The 17,215-nt window shown below is 44.7% G+C and overlaps 1 protein-coding gene across 1 annotated transcript in view; it reads left to right on the top strand.

Moving 5' to 3' along the window:
* EXT1 (exostosin glycosyltransferase 1) overlaps positions 1-17,215 on the top strand; it is a 291,933-nt gene that overhangs the window by 238,196 nt on the left and 36,522 nt on the right. The window contains exons 2-3 of the mRNA XM_059995092.2: positions 9,950-10,043; positions 11,555-11,662. Of these exons, the coding sequence (XP_059851075.1) occupies positions 9,950-10,043; positions 11,555-11,662 (202 nt within the window). The remainder of the gene's footprint in view (positions 1-9,949; positions 10,044-11,554; positions 11,663-17,215) is intronic.

Here is a 17,215-nt window from a genome sequence, read left to right as displayed (position 1 = left end):
AGAACGTCTTGGTTCAAGAAGGGAAGGGGTCAGAACATTGGGGTAAGCCCAGTTTTCTTTGGGGAATGAGGAGTCTTCGCCTTTGCACCGATGCAGTGTTTATCATGGCAGAAGCCGGGAAGAGGTTCTCCAGTTTTATTTTCTTTGGCTCAGATGTGGAGGAAAGCCAGGAGACAGTTCAGTTTGAATAGCGCTGTGCATACATTTAACTTGATTTGCAAATAATGCTGTTTAGCAGGGCTGGTGAAACACACATTCCCCGCCCCCCCACCCTTCATCAGTGTGCAGAGAGGACAGAACTTTTAACAAGATGCCAGGCCTTTGGAAATAAAGACAGAGAAGGGATACAAAATGTACAAAAGGAAGACACTATATATAAAAGACACTCTTTTCCATTCTCTAAGTCAGTTGTGCTCAGCCTAAACACAGGAGTGAACATCATACTAGGAAGGACTGGCATAATCAAGAGTCAGACGTATTGTTATGAGCTAAGCAGAGGTGGTTGTAACGAAGGGCTCATGTCTCTTCTTTGTGTCTCTGTTGTTTCTACAGCCCCTCCCGCCCCCCTGCAAACCAGTGGATACTGAGTACTTTTCATCTATTTCATACCTATGTTTTGAGTGGCTCCTGCAGGCCAGGCCCTGGGGGTAGGTGTTGGTTCAACAGAAAGTAGGACCGTGGTCCTCCCTCCTGGAGCCCAGTGGAAGGGAAACAAGAAAATGGGCAACTGGATGCAGAGGGAGAAGTAGACAGGGAATCCTGGGTACCATGTGAGCAGCAAGAGGGCCTCTGGGTGAGACTTAGGGATCGGGGAAGGTTTCCTCCGGGGTGGAAGGGAAGAAGGGTGTGTGGGGAAGTACCCTGTCCACAGGCTGCTCCCTGGGACTCGGCCTGTCCCCGAGGAGTCACCATTGAGGCTTGACACCCCACGCTTCTGGCCCCGCAGCCTCAGTCCACACTTCCTGGCCCCGCTGCGCTTGGCTGGCTTGTCTTCGTGGCGCAGAGCCTGGTGAAAGGTTAATGGTAAGATAATGACCTTGAGCTTCCCAGTTGCCCTTGGGTCTGTCCCAGACATTTAGCTCCCGCAGTCAGGACCTTGGTGTGCCTCTTGTGGACCCATTTATCGATCTGAGGTCACAGCTGCTGCTGGCTCCTTAATTGTCACTCCCTTCCCTTTCCCCCCCTGTACCCAGAGAGCCCCTTATTTAGCACTTTCAGAAATGCTTTATTTCCAACCAGAGAATTTAGACCCACACGTCCTGGAATTGCATTTATCTCCGAGCACTTTGAAATTTGGTATTGCCGAGCAGAAAAGCCGGTGCTCCAAAATCTCGCCTCCTTCCGATAGCTTCCTGAGGTTCACGGCCCCTGGCACAATATATTCAAAATCTTTCATTTTCCCCTTTTGTGGGGAAGTTACTCCTTCCTTCGAGGCAGCTCTGGGAGACAACAGAGCCCTTCTTGTACAAGCCCCACGAAGTACAACTCTGCTACTCGACTTCATCACCTGTAAAATGGGGCCATTTCATGTGTGGTTGTAGAGAGAAAGGGCAGGAGTGAACACGGATTGTTGCCCCACCCATGGGAAACATGTAATCAGTGGGGGGATAATTATTATAATTGTTATCGTCAATGGCTGTCCTATTTTTGTCACTTGCTTTTACATATTAGCCATTGAGTTGCTATGTAATGGGCGGGAACCGACATGGTCTTCTCTATGGTGTACCTGGTACATGTTCAGTTCATTAATATGTGCAGGGGAGGGTTACCACCTGGTCCAGGTTTATAGTTCTTAGCTGTCAGTGGATGTTTAGGGTAGAGATGGGGTGAGGGAGTTTAGACTTGATATGGGATTATGATCCAGTGTGTTCAGATGCAGGGTTTGATTCCAAGGATTCAGCCGACTCTTTCTTCTTCCCTGTGAAAAGCAGGTATAACCATATCCACCTCCTGGGGTGGCTGTGAGGCTTAAATGAGATAATGTGTGCGAAAGAGTCAGTACCTCCCCTGGGGCCTCCCGCCCCAGCCAGAGCCCACACACTCTTCCTCCCTCCCTTCCCGATGTTGAAATGGATTTTAAATGGGCATAAAAAGAAGATGGTCTTAAGTGGAAAGCCAGGAAGTGTGAAAGGGTGGACAGCTTGGGATCGGCAGGGTCATTCAGAGGAGCACCACAAAGAAATCATTTCCTAATCCTTGGCCTGACCGGCTCCAGAGGTTCGAGCAGCCGGCAGTGCTCAGGGCAGAGTGGCCTGTGTTAGGCATCTCACCATCTCCAAATAGCGAGGGCCTTCCCGCTGGGAGCTACTGAGTCCCTGAGGCTGCAGTCACTCTGGTCACCAGCGCCACACACTAGATAATCCATCTGCATTTCCCTGACTCCGGAACATAGAGTAGCTCATTCGTGGGCACAGACACTGTATGAGCAGGTGGCGTGAAGAAACTGAGGCTCAGTGAATCCCGTGGATTCACAGAGACCACTGGGGCCTGTACTTTTCTGTGTAGACAACAAATAGAATGGTGGCCAATGGACCCATTTTCCAGCTAAAAGATTGGCTCCCACTCATGGTTTTCTCAGTTCAAATCTGTGCCTTGGGCCAATTTCATTTTATTACATGCTATGGATTTTGGGGTTTTCTCAAAAATAATTGAACTTTTAAGCATCTAATCTGTGATAGTCCAAGAAAGGGCCTAAGGCAACATAGATATTAAATAACAGAGCACCATCTTGGACCGAGCTCCTGGTGTGACACAGGGTGGAGTTTTGAGTAGGGGAGAAAGAGTCCTTTTAAATGGTAGCCTTTTGTTGTCAATGCTTGAAAGTAGGTGAAAGGTTTAGGACTTCACCGTGTAAGAAACATAACTTTCAGACACTCCATTCGTGTGAGCTGCCGAGGAGACGGTATCGTGTAGGACAGAGCAAAGGCCCTTTAGAACCAGAAAGCCTGGAGCTGGAGCCCCGGTGGCTCCACAGCTGTGACCTACGTTGGCAAGGCTATCGGGCTGTGCAAACTTCATATCTGCCTGTGAAGTTGGCTTATATCAAGTCCTCAGCGTTCCTTTGGTGACATGTCACTCTTCTGCTTGAGCCCTTCAGGGACTCACGACCACACGCACAGGGTCATGTCTGAGGTCCAGGAGATCCTCCCAGGGGGGACCCTGCCTGTACGAGCAGCCTCATCTCTCCTCCCCGTCTGGCGCACCCCAGACTCTGGGCAGTGTGTCTCACCTTGGTGTCTCTGTTCCTGCTCTGCTACCTCTACCCCCAGAGACGCCTGTCGCCTCCTCTCAGCTCTTTGCCAGACTGATTCTTGCTCTTCCTTTAATATTAGCTCAGAATCTCCCGTCCTCCAAGAGGCATCCCTGCTTCTCACGTTCCCCACCGAAGCCAAGCTGTGCCTGCTTTTTTCTCTTCTCTACATAACTCCCAGCCCTTGCCTCCATCCTCCCATTTCCCTCAACGAATGACGATCCTTTGATAACACATCTGCCTTCTCCCTGGACCATCAGTTCCTTGAACAGTATTTGACATGTGGTACTAGGCATTACTAGGCATTAGGCATTCAACTAATGTTTGTTGAATGAATGAAAGAAAGCACAGAGGAGGTGCCAAGGAAGCTATTTTATTTCCCTTATCCCAGAGCACTTTGTGCAGCTACAACAGTCAGAAGTTGTTTTTGCGTTCTTTGTTTTTTTTTTTCAGGGATGTGATTCTAACCTGGGGGTAAGCAAAGAAGATTGAGTACTTATGAGGATGGGAGCTGAGAGGGAGCATATCAGCTGTAGATGTTCACTTTATAAATCAATACGTGAGACACACTGTAGCGGCATCAGGGGGACACTAGAATTGTGTGGCTACAGGGAGGAGGGCCTGGCTCACGTCTTCTCTATCCTCTTTGATTAGCAGAAAGCAGGCTCACGTGGAACTGAGCCTACCAGGGAATTGTGGGAAGCACAGCTGGACCTGTGGGCACACTGCACCAGCATCATTCGTGGCTATGGAGCGTTTGATAATAAGGCAAAATCCTTTCAATTAGAAACTGCTGTTGTGGTTCACAGCTTCTGTTTTCATTTTATTTTCAAGGGTCTGCTCTACACGGCTCCCTGGCTCTGTCTCGGGAATCCGTTCCTCTTCCGTTTGTTTGTTACGTTTTTGAAATGTTTGTATTCCTCTTGAACCGCTGTAGTTTATACAAAAATTTACGATCACGCAGTGCCTTGCAGTTTCTGCTGTACGCACGCGATCTGATTTAATCTTCACATCTTTGAGGCCCAGAGAAGCTAAACAGTCTGCACAGGGGCACACAGAAAGTGGTAGATCCAGAAGCCAAGTTCTTCATCCCAGGTTTTCCTACGTAAACCGGCTGTATTTTCCATTATATTCGGTCACCTCCCTTCCAATCATAGCTACCATTTATGGATTGCTTATAATGTGCCCAGGCTTAGTTAAAATGTATCATTTCATCCTCACAGTAGAAGTATTATCCCCATTTTGCCAACCAGGAAACTAAGATCTAGACAAATTAAAAACTTTCCCAAGGGCTTCCCTGGTGGCGCAGTGGTTGAGAGTCTGCCTGCCGATGCAGGGGACATGGGTTCGTGCCCCGGTCTGGGAAGATCCCACATGCCGTGGAGCGGCCGGGCCCGTGAGCCATGGCCGCTGAGCCTGCGCGTCCGGAGCCTGTGCTCCGCAGCGGGAGAGACCACAGTGGTGAGAGGCCCGCGTACTGCAAAAAAAAAAAACAAAGAAAAACAACTTTCCCAAGAACATTCAGCTTGTGAATAGCCAAGGTGAAATTGGAACCCAGGTTTGGCTGGGTCTAAAGCTGCTTAACAACTAAGCTTTTAATCGTTAGGCTCTTAACCACCGTGCCAGTGGTTCTCAAAATTTAGGGCGCATCTTAATTATCTGGAGGGCTTGTTAAAACAGAATCCTGGGCCCTTCCCGCAGGGTTTCTGATTCAGCAGGCCTGGGTGAGGCTGAGAATGTACATTTCTACCAATTTCCCAGATGATGCTACTAGTTGGAAGAGTGTACTTTGAGGACCCCAGCACTAATGCCACATCGCCCTCCACCCATATGCTGGTTGCACTGAATTGCTCCCAGCCCCCCCAAAAAAAAAGTTTCATATGAAGGGGAAGGGCTTCAATTCTGCATTATTGTATGGCCCATTTTAAATGGGGTGTATCCCAGACATTATTCACTGCAACTTTAAGGTTGTTGTAGTGAATTATTTCGGCCGTAGAACGGGTTTGGTTTCTAGGTTAAATACAGGGTCATGTTATTTTTATTGCATTTTTCATTGAAGCAGTTTATGGAAACTGTTCTGTCTTCTGTGTCATCACCTATACAGCAGGGGACTTAAGGGCCATCTGAAAAGGGCACCAAAACCGTTATTAATAAAGATGAAAGTTCTCTGAGATTAGTTGCCTCCCTCGTCTACTTACCTTCTTGCTTAGATCTCATATGTTCGTTATTTCTTGTTTTTAAGAAGTTTATGATTTTGATGTGATCTATATTTCTAAGCTTAAGTCATAGGGAAGAATTAGTCTCTAAAAAGACTGTCCCCCTCACTTGACCTGTCGTCTCCACATCTTGTTCCCCAGTCCCTATCCACTGGTTGCCACCAACCTGTTCTCCATCTCTGTAATTATGTCATTTCATGAACACTATATAAATGGACTAATTCAGAATATGTCCTTTTGGGATTGGCTTTTTCACTTAGGATAATTTTCTTGAGGTTGTTGTGTGTATCAGTAGTTCGTTTCCTTTTATTGCTAAGAAGTATTTTAAGCTATACATGCACCACAGTTGGCTGAATGATTCACCCACTGAAGGATATTTGGATGGTTTCCAGTTTGGGGCTATTAAGGAGAAAGCTGCTGTGAACATTCGTGGACAAGTTTCTGCGTGAAAACAAGTTTTCATTTCTCTGGGATAGATGCCCGAGAGTGCAATTGCTGGGTGCTAAGCCCATTTTTAGTTCTAAAAGAAACTGCCAAAGCATTTTCCAACGCGGCCGCCCCAGTTTACCATCCCACCAGCAGCAGTACACGAGTGTTCCAGTGTCTCTGCAACCACATCTGCACCTGTTGTCATGTGTCCTCTTGATTATAGCCGTCCTACTCGCTGTAAAGTGGTATTTCCTTGTTTTGATTTGCATTTCCCTAAAGACTAATGGTTAAGTATCTTTTCATGTGCTTATTGGCACTTTGTATATTTTCTTCGGAACAATGTCTATTCACATCCTTTGCCTGTTTTTATAAATTTATTTATTTATTTATTTTGACTGCATTGGGTCTTTGTTGCCGTGTGGGGACTTTTCTCTAGTCGCGGTGAGCGGGGGCTACTCTTGGTTGCAGTGCACGGGCTTCTCATTGTGGTGGCTTCTCGTTGTGGAGCATGGGCTCTAGGCACGTGGTCTCAGTAGTTGTGGCTCGCGGGCTCTAGAGCACAGGTTCAGTAATTGTGGCGCACGGGCTTAGTTGTTCCGCGGCATGTGGCATCTTCCTGGACCAGGGCTCGAACCCGTGTTCCCTGCATTGGCAGGCGGATTCTTAACCACTGTGCCACCAGGGAAGCCCCCGTTTGCCTGTTTTTAAGTTGGATTATTTGTCTTTTGATTGTTGGGTTGTAAGAGTTCTTTACCTTTTCTGGATAAAAGTCCCTTGTCAGATTTATGATTTGCAAATATTTTCTCTCTTCTATAGGTTGTATTTTCACTTTCTCGATGGGAGCTGGGGGTAGAGGGAGACCGGTCTTCTCAGCTGTACTCGCCTACGTTAGAACTTCTATTAGGCAGAGCTGTTGGGGGTTGGTGATGGAGCAGATCTCGGCTCAGATGCTCCAGATGTTCTCAGTTCTTGCTGAGATTTGGTAGATTTTCTTGAACGAATGTTTTTCCATTTGTCATCATGACCTTAGGACAATTTCCAGAAACTTTCAATGATGCTCTTATAATTTGTACCAGTTAAATTGTTGTTTTGGTGGGAAGAGTGTCCTCAGAATTCCCTAGTGTGTCATTCTGGAAGGCCAGGCTTCCACAGTGTACTTGATACAAATGCCCTCAGGAGATGTTACACCTGAAGTCCTCATCAGTCTTTTCTAGTTATCCAATGAGTCTTTGGTAGATCTAGCAGCTGAAGAAGCATTTTCTCTACACAACATCTGCAAGACTAGAACAGTGCCTGGAACATAGTATTTCTTAAAAGAATGATTGAATAAATGAACAAGTTTAAGCACCTAGAAGGAGGTAGACATGGGGCATGGGAGAACATCAGAGAGCTGAGTGGGAGGGTACCAAATACATACGTGGCCCAATTAGAAAGATTGTCCCCTTTGCAGGCATCATTACTTCTTCAATTGTAGTACACAGTAATTCATAGGCTCACTGTCACTAGAGCCCAAGAATGAGGCTGGTCCATGGGTTGAGCATGATTAGAAATCCAAAAATCATTGTTTCAGGTTATGAGTGATTATGTTTCTGTACGTCTTTGTGTGTCAATATAAATACACACATTACACATTGTGTACACGAGCAGATTTCTGTAGACACATATACACACATACATACAGTGGTTATGGAAACTTTTGGAACAGTGGGATACTCTCAAAGGGACATTCTTTTTTCCTACCTAAAAATGATAACATAAAGAATAATGGAATGTTCAAAACCATCTTTAGTCATCTTGCCCAACTGACTCATTTTGCAGATGAGGAAACTGAGGCCCAGAGAGCCCATCGTTTTGTTCTTAATCTCACAGTTTACCTAGTGGGTTCCTGATTCCAGCAGGAATGATTGTCCCTCATCTTCTGTTACCTATTACGTGAATGAACACAAGTTTCAATCATGAAGCTTTATTCACTACATCAGCAAATCTTCCTACACAACCCCTTAAAACTCAATAGCTTGAATAGCTGTCATTTGAATTTTTCCTACAAGTTTTCTGCCTTTCCTCTTGCCCACTCCTTCCCTGAAGTAAATTTTGCAACTGGCAACTTTGAAACTTGTTACAATCCAGCACATTAATAGGGTTTTACATTTTAGCAGCCTGATGATAAGGAGGTGGGGCCTTCTGTTCCAGCCCCTCAGGGGTTTCGATTCTGGGCATTTATTAAACTTTGCTGTAGCCTCAAGTATATTTGACCTTTTTATATTAAAAAAAAGTTTCAGTTTAAACTTTATACATATATATTGTGTGTATGTACATAGTTCACTCTTCTCCACTGATGAGGTAGATATTCAGACATTATCAACAGTTGAACTTGAAGATACTTGTCAATTATTTCCCTATGTTTGGTAAGGAAGAGAAGCCATTGCTATCATAATTTATTATTATTTTCATCTAGCTAGATTTGAACCCTCTTAAAAATCTTTTCTACTTGGAGGTCTATTTTGCAGTTTAATTAATGTAGCAAGGGTTTTCTTTTTTTTCTTTTTCTTTTTTTTTTTTTAAATTTTACTCTCAATGGAGATAATCCATTCACAGTGACCTTTCCTTGTGCAAATTAATTGTACACGCTTGTTTAAGTAAATGGTCCTTTGCATGACGTCTCTTCTTAATGATGGGCTTATAATCGAAAATTGGCTTATTCCCATATGCCTAGTTTGTGTGAGAATATAAAAATAGATGTGGACTTGAAAAACATAAATGTATATATCAGTATCCCCAAAAGAGGAGGGAAGAATCCAATGCCTTCAGGCTATGATTAAATTAGACTATTAGAGTCAGAAAGTGCTGGTGACATATGCTACTGTCAAAGTCACCTGTCTGCTGAGCCTGGGAGGCTCTTGAAAAAGGAGAGTGACTTCATCCTGGCTCTGAGAAACTGGGCCTTCACAGGACCTGAGCCATCTCCAGTTTCCCAAGTTTTCTTAAGCTCCAAATGAAATTTCAGCTGCGTGTTTAGGAATGTATTTGTGGAAATCATTTTTATTTTTATTTATTTATTTTTAAAAGATTTCTAGTTTAATTAATTAATTAATTTGGCCATGCTGTGTGGCCTGCGGGATCTTGGTTCCCTGACCAGGGATTGAACTCGTGTACCCTACATTGGGAGTGCAGAGTCTTAAGCACTGGACTGCCAGGGAAGTCCCTGGAAATCATTTTTAAAGTGCTAGCCCTGAATAAAATGAGAGGCTTGTTACCTTTCCTGCACTTCACCGGTATAAAGAGACAGGTGACATTCATATTACATTTTGCATTTTTTCAAGTGTAGAAACAGTGTGATACAACTAAATGGTGTTTGAGGAAGAAATCATCTCTTCTGCTGCCCAGGTTCCCACAGGCCCCACCGTTTTTTGTTTTTTTTCCTGTTATTCCTCTTTCCCCATTTCTTGGGCTGGCTCCTTCTCTCTCACCTCCATGCCAACCATTCTTATACAGGAGTGTTTGTCTGGGGTAACAAAATGTTCTTGGTTAAAAGTAGAAACTCCAGCTTGAAGAAGAAACTAAATGTTTTGTGCTTAGAATGGAGGTTTCCTGAGTAGGTTTTAGCAGCATGGGTTTGTGGGGTAGGAAACAAGAACAGCCTTCGTTTTATTGAATGACATGGCATTAAAAAAGAACAACTAGCGGTGAGTATTTTTTAAGCTTATGGGGGCAACCTATTTTCATCCGAGACAAAAATCTGATTTGGGAAGCAAAGGCTGGGCAAGCCAAAATTTTGCTGGGACCATCAGACTTGTCTTTTATGTACTGTTTGCAAAAGGCCGTAATTGCTTTGTCCAGTGTGATGGTTCACATTTCTTCTCCTTCATGCAACAACCCTGCCCACCTCCCGCCCTGGAAAAGTGAGGCTTGCCTGTGTATCGCCCGAGTTGCTCTGGGTAATCTCTGGTAGGTGTGCACCCACCCCAGGTGTGCTGACTCACCCCTCCCCCGACCCTCTCCCCTGCCCCATTCCTAACGCGCCTTTACTTGCTCATGGCTCTTCCTCTTTTTCTAGGTATGATTATCGGGAAATGCTGCACAATGCCACTTTCTGTCTGGTTCCTCGTGGTCGCAGGCTTGGGTCTTTCAGGTTCCTGGAGGCTCTGCAGGTAAGAGACCCTGATCCTCCCCAGAATAGGGCTGAGGACTCAACGTCAGACTGGGGCGGAGTTTAACCGTAGCACTTCTCCTGGGGTCTAAGCCGAACGTGTGGTTTGCCTTAAACACCTGAAATCTGTTTTCCCAAGAAAATCTGCAACATTTTTATGAGTTGAGGGGGGCGGGCGGAGGGAGGATTTACTCCCTGCCTTTGGACATGAGGAGATCCGATGGGACTCTCAAGGGAGGGTGGGTTCTTCAGAGACGTGTTTACAAACAGAGGGCAGATCTGCTTGCCCACCAGGCAGCCGACCTGGGCTCCACGGAGACTCAGCCCTCCTCCTGGAAGCCAGTCTCAAGAGCAATGAAAATGGCTGATGGGTGGTATTTCCCAAAAGCAAAATCGTCGGTTCTGTCCCCATCTCAGTCGTCACTCAGTTCCTCTAAATGCTGAGCGTGATACCCTGCGAGGTAGAGGCACGCACTCAGCCCAGCTCCTCCCAGGCTCTGAAGTTCAGAGGTCCTGGAGCTGCTGGGTCTCTGCTATTAATCTTCACTTTGCAGAAATGCCTTCACCTGCTGAGACAGTTCTCCACACTTCCCACCTGGAAGTTGCAACCAGCCTTGCTTGTTGGCTAGAAAGCACGCTCTCCACCTCTCTCAGCTCCTGGACGCCTTGCTACTGTGTCCTTTCTTCCTCTGTGCTCTGCCCCGGCTGAATCTGTGCTTTTGTCGCAGTGCTTCTTAATTGCCGTCATTCTGTCGTGTCCTCTGACAGGAGAGCTTCCTTCTCTTGAAAGTCTTTTCTGGCACGTTCTATGAACCATACCATTCCTGACATTCCCCTAGCCTCTTGGGATGTTGCATGGAGCAAATTGTTCTCTGCTTTGGATTCTGAGTTATTTGCAAACAGAATTTTGTCATTAGCGTGGTGTTTCTTGGCTCTTAGGTCGCTGTGTGGGTAGTAAATTGGTACGACAGTGGTTGGGATCCCACCACACTGAAGGGAACAAAGTTCAGATGTTTACATGGCTAGGGAAAGGTGAGCACCCTGTAACAGTTTAGTCCACAAAATGCTTTATCAGGAAGGCCGAACTGTTCTTTGTTGCTCAGGACATTGGGGTGAACCACTTTGCAAGTGGGCTATGGCAGTTACACTGACAAGGCTGTTCATGTTCAAGGTGGCTTTTACGCTAGGATTTTACTGGTGAACGATTTTGTTACGTCAATAAACCTTCTTCAACGGAGGCCAGTTGCCTGCATAGAGGTAAGGTCAGCCAAACCATGTACAAGAATAGCAATGGGGTTTTCGCATTCTAGGGCAAGACTTGCAAATAGCAAAATCTCAGCTGGATACAGACAGACTTCATGTGACTTGATAATTCATAAAAGCCCACTTTTCTTCTGACCTCAGCAGTCCAGGATTCATGCCAGTAATTGAATTTGTACCCATTTCACCTCTGATTGGAAGGGTTCCTGCTGCCATATTCCTCACACTCACGAAGTCCCCTTCTTTGCACAGGCCGCCTGTGTCCCTGTGATGCTCAGCAATGGATGGGAGTTGCCATTCTCTGAAGTGATTAATTGGAACCAAGCTGCCGTCATAGGTGATGAGAGATTGTTACTACAGGTAAGGAAGGGGTGGTGGTGGCCTTCAACAGATCAGTGGATTATTGTTGCCCCCGTCCAGACTTTCAAAGAAGATGAATCCAAAAGATCAGCTCTGTAAAAGAAATTTTATCAGGAGAAAATTGCCTGTGTCATGGTGAATATGAAGTCATTTAACATGACATCGTTCACTTCCCAACACACAATCTGCTCAGGTCCAGGGAATATATTCAGAGAAGGAGAAGTTGCAGGTAGACCACACTGAACTCTGATACTGAGAAGAGGTGTGTATCTACCCCCCTCAATATTCAGAATGTTTAGAAATTATACCGGAGAGTTTTTGTACCATCCTGTTGCCACTTTGTACTCCTTTCCCAATTCCGTATCTGCCTTCAGATTAATTTTCAGAAAGAGAGAGGTCTCTAGGGCTGATTCTTATACTTAGTGTTATCATTGCTCAAATGATCTAGTCTGGGTACGTGAGTGAGTGTTACCTTTAAGATGTATATTTAAAAGAGCAGCCTCAAATGAAAATGTATGTTTTTTTAAAAATGTATTTTTGGCCATTTAGATTTTTTTCCATTTAATTTTATTGTTGTAAGAACATGTAATATGAAATCTACTCGTTTAACAAATTTTGACGTGTACTCATTATGGTTGAGTGTAGGTACAGTGTGCTACAGCAGGTCTCTAAAGCTTATTCAGCTTGCTTAACTGAAGCTTTATGCCCACTTACTAGTAATTCCTCACTTCCCATCCCCCAACCCCTGGTCACCACCATTCTACTCTTTAATTCTATGAATTTGATTATTTTAGATATCTCTTATCAGTGGACTCATGAATTATTTGTCTTTCTGTGACTGGTTTATTTCACTTAGTATAATGTCCTCAAGGTTCATCCATGTTGTCTTCTATTGCAGAATTAAGACTTACTAATTATTAAAATGTCCGTATTACCCAACGTGATCCACAGATTCAAGGCAATTTCTGCCAAAATCCTAATGGCATTTGTTTTTTACAGAAATAGAAAAACAGCTCTAAAATCCATATGGAGCCAGAAAAGACCCCAAATAGCCAAATCAATCTTGAGGAAAAAGAACAAAACCAAGGAATTATAGTCCCTAATTTCAAAATATATTATAAAGCTCCAGTCATCAAAACAGTATGGTGCTGGCATAAAGACAGATATATAGACTAATGGACCAGAATACAGAGCTAAGAAATAAATCCACACATATACATCAACCAATCTTCCACAAGGATGCCTAATAAAAGTTTAAACTTCTCAAGAGCTGCCTGGGAAGGGGGATATGATACTCCCAGAAAAATCCTGGGGCAGGAATACTCAGTCACTGAGGATTTCTAAAGACCCTTTGTGCAATAATGTTTTAGCTTCAACATAACTTGCCATACTCCTTTCTCTAATATGATGGGATATTTTAATGCTTTTATTTCATGGCTTTGTACTTTATCTTGAACTATCACAAATATTTGTAAAATGATATTTTTTAATGTCCTTTTTTCAATATGCAGGAAATTCAGTTTCTAACTCTCATTAATTCTACTTCTGTGCTGCTGGCCAGTCTGCTAACTGGCTGGTGAAATAACTCAGTACTCTCCCTAAAGTAACAGTGGAATATCTGTAACCAAGAGGACCATGAATTAGGCAAGCCAAGCTGAACGCAGCTCCTAAAACATGCCTTGTGTCTGGTACTCAGATCTGTGATTTCCAAGGCCCCTGGGACCTCAGAAGCAAGAGGAGGACACGTGATCTAGTATAGTTCTCCCCACACAGAGATGGTGTTGTGCCTAAAACATTCACTCACGACAGGCCAAACAAAAGTGATAGATGTGGTTCTTTTCCATGTTGCCTTTTTCCTTCCTCTTATGATTTTTTTCTTTTCTTTTTGCGGTACGCGGGCCTCTCACTGTTGTGGCCTCTCCCGTCGCGGAGCACAGGCTCCGGACATGCAGGCTCAGTGGCCATGGCTCACGGGCCTTGCCGCTCCATGGCATGTGGGATCTTCCTGGACTGGGGCACGAACCCGTGTCCCCTGCATCGGCAGGCGGACTCTCAACCACTGCGCCACCAGGGAAGCCCTCTCTTATGATTTTTAAAAACTAATGCATGCTCATTAAAGGAAATTTAGGAAAGAAAGGGAATAAAAAATACCAGCCATAATTTCTCCATTTATGTACCAGTGCTCCCATGAATTTGATGTGACTAAGTTGGGAGTCTGTCTTTGAGAACGGAGCGTGTTCCAGGATACTGAATTGTGGTTGTCTGGTCTCTACCCTTTCAGCAGAGTTGATTCCCCAGAAGCATTTCACCTTCTGAGGCAACATTTTGGCTTGATGCTGGGGATTTCGTTTTTCATTCTGCACCTACTCAAACTTGCTGGCATTTTCCTCTCTCATATGCAGTCTGTCTTTGCACAGCTGCCTCCATATTGAATGATGACTGCACTGTCATTGACAATGGTTTTAAAGAACTGGCACCCAGCCCAAATGTCTGCCCTGGGAAATGTTTTTGTTATGTTACCATTTTTCATTTCCTGTTTTAGAACAGCTCAGGTGTTTTTATTTGCATATATTCTTGTTGTCATGTCACCAAGAGAGCTTACTGTTGCTCTCCTATATCTATCTTGGTAGATTCCATTAGTTCCGTTACCATGCATGACCTTTTATTAAGACTGCACTGAGTTCTGCAACTTTGAACAATCTGGCCAAATTGGAATTAATTTATCACTTTCCCATACCTGTCTCTTGGGACAAGCAGATTAAGAACCAGTAGCCAAATGCCATTAAAATTTGGAACTCTGTCTTTTTAATCAATTGGAATTATCTTCCAGAGCACTTTGAAGAGTGCTGTCAGACACTTGTATCGTATGCACAAATGGGTAGGATATATTTCACTTGATGTAGTAACATCAAGATGTGGCTAATAGAAGAGAGGGGCTGTATTGGTAGGCTTATCTGTGCTGTCCCTTTCTGCCTTCATAACCACAGCCTACTCAGTTTTCTGGAGAGCACACAGTGATGATAGCTTTTGACATTTTTCTAATGGACTGGTTCCTCATGATCATAATGAAACAGTCTACCTGTATGACTCTTAGAAAATACCACTGATATTCAGAAGAGGGCATGATTATGGAAATTGAGGAAGGTAATTTTTTTCTAGTCTTTCTTGGGCAATCTGAGTAATTTTCTCAGTAAATAAAAATAAATGTTCTTTGGCTTATGAAGCATCCATGATCTGAATGGTTTCTCTACCTCCTTCAAGGATATTTTATTTCCACTTGACCTTGAGCTCTGGTTTCAGGCTAATGTTTCTCCTTTACCTGTTGCCTCCATGCTGCTTCAGTGTTGGGAATCCAGATACGCACTTTGGGGCTGCACATTGAGTATCTGCTTCTGGACATTGCCAAAGGAGGTGAACTTGTCCTCATGTAGATACTGTGAACCAGTTCTATGGCTTCCCGTAAGTGTGGTCTTGAATCAAAAAATATGCTCCAGGGCTTCCCTGGTGGCACAGTGGTTGAGAGTCCGCCTGCCGATGCAGGGGACGCGGGTTCGTGTCCCGGTCCAGGAAGATCCCACATGCCGCGGAGCGGCTGGGCCCGTGAGCCATGGCCGCTGAGCCTGCGCATCCAGAGCCTGTGCTCCGCAACGGGAGAGGCCACAGCAGTGAGAGGCCCGTGTACCGCAAAAAAATAAAATAAAAAAAACTGCTCCTACTTCCTTCGCCACCACTGGAAATTCAGATGTAGTCTTAGTCACAATGCCATGGATAACTTTTTTACTAAAGCAGCTAGCAGAGCATTCCTGCTTCCGTCCAGGCTCCCATGCCTGTCTGATTAATTACACATTAGGGAGGCAAGCATGCAGAAAGAGGTGAGCACAAAAGGACAGTTGCTAATCACAAGGAATCTCCCCTAAGTATAGACTCCATAAATGAAATAGCCTTTGGGCTATAGGTGAAGATAGGGAGCAAACCAAGGAGACTCACCAGATACCCAGGAAGTACATTTCAGAGCTCCAGACCCAAGCAAGTTCACATGCAGACATTAAGCAATTGGTCTGTCTTTGAATATCATCACCCTTAAGTCAATAATAATAGTAGTGGTAATAATTACTTTGTTAATAAAGCTTCCCATGTGCTAGGCATTGTGCAAAGCACTTATGTGATCTTCATAACAACCTTATGATGTTAGTACTATATCCTTATGATGTTAGTACTATATCATTTTATAAGTGAAGAAATGAAATCTTTGAGAGATCATGTAACTTGTCCAGGGAAGCAGGGCTAGTAAATGGCAGAGCCAAGACTCCCACTGTGGTCTAACTCCCATGTTCCTGTGCTTAACCACTGAGTTATACTGCTAGTGAAAATGATATCCCTTTGGTGGCTTCAGATGGCCACGTTCAATTCCACTTCTATTTATTGAATAACTACAACAGGCATACCTCGCTTATGCTTCGTAGATGCTTTTTTTTTTTTTCCAACCAATTGAAGGTTTGTGTCAACCCTGTGTTGTCAGATGATGGTTAGTGAGGACGTTTTAGTAATAAGTATTTTTTTTTTTGCGGTACGCGGGCCTCTCACCGCTGCGGCCTCACCGTCATGGAGCAACAGGCTCCAGACGCACAGGCTCAGCGGCCATGGCTCACGGGCCCAGCCGCTCCGCGGCACGTGGGATCTTCCCGGACCAGGGCACGAACCCGCGTCCCCTGCATCGGCAGGCGGACCCTCAAACACTGCGCCACCAGGGAAGCCCCTAGTAATAAGTATTTTTAATTAAGGTAGTTACCTTGTGTTTTTAGACATTATGCTATTGCACACTTAATAGACTGTAGTGTCACGTAACATTTATATGCACTGGGAAACCACACAAGTTTTGTGTGACTCGCTTTATTGCGATATTTGTTTTATTGTGTTGGTCTAGAGCTGAACACACAGTGTCTCTGAGGTGTACCTACACATAAAAGCCACTCTCCTAGCTATAAAAAGTGTAGCAGGATGGACAGGGCATAGACCCCCCTTAAAAATTGTGCAGCCTGGTAGAGAGCAGTGATGGTTAAACATGTATGACAGATTGTGTTAGTTTGGTGTAAGAGCTGCAGCCACAAAGAGAAGCCTGGGGAGCAGAAAGCTCTCAGGGAGAGGTAGGAGATACATGCATATAGAAATGACTACCCCAGCTGCATATTAAATGGAGAGACTCAGAGACAGTCCCTAAAAAGCCTTTCCGTAGATCATTTGTAGTCCCTGGCGTGGTGTGCCTTAGAAGTGCTTGCGGGATGATGTCTCTCAGCCTTGCTGCAAGGCCGTAGCTCCTTCTCTGTAGTACTTGGTTGTCCATGGGCAGGATCAAGGATGTGTGGGAATCTGAGAAGAGAAAACAGCAAAGACTACTGTAGGAACACCCTAAGCAACTGATAAGCTGCTACCAAATCTTAGAAGCGAGCTCTAACTCCCGTGCATTTAAGGTCCTTAAAGCTGATTCCCAGTAAGTGCTGTTTGTAGCTGACACCTCTGAAGGGCCTTTCAATTTAGGGGTTGGTGATTTTTAGT

The sequence above is a fragment of the Delphinus delphis genome, chromosome 17 (genome assembly GCF_949987515.2).
Source record: "Delphinus delphis chromosome 17, mDelDel1.2, whole genome shotgun sequence".
NCBI classification, from domain to species: domain Eukaryota; kingdom Metazoa; phylum Chordata; class Mammalia; order Artiodactyla; family Delphinidae; genus Delphinus; species Delphinus delphis.
The sequence above is the reverse complement of the archived record's forward strand: the minus strand, read 5'-3'. Positions and strand labels throughout refer to the sequence as shown.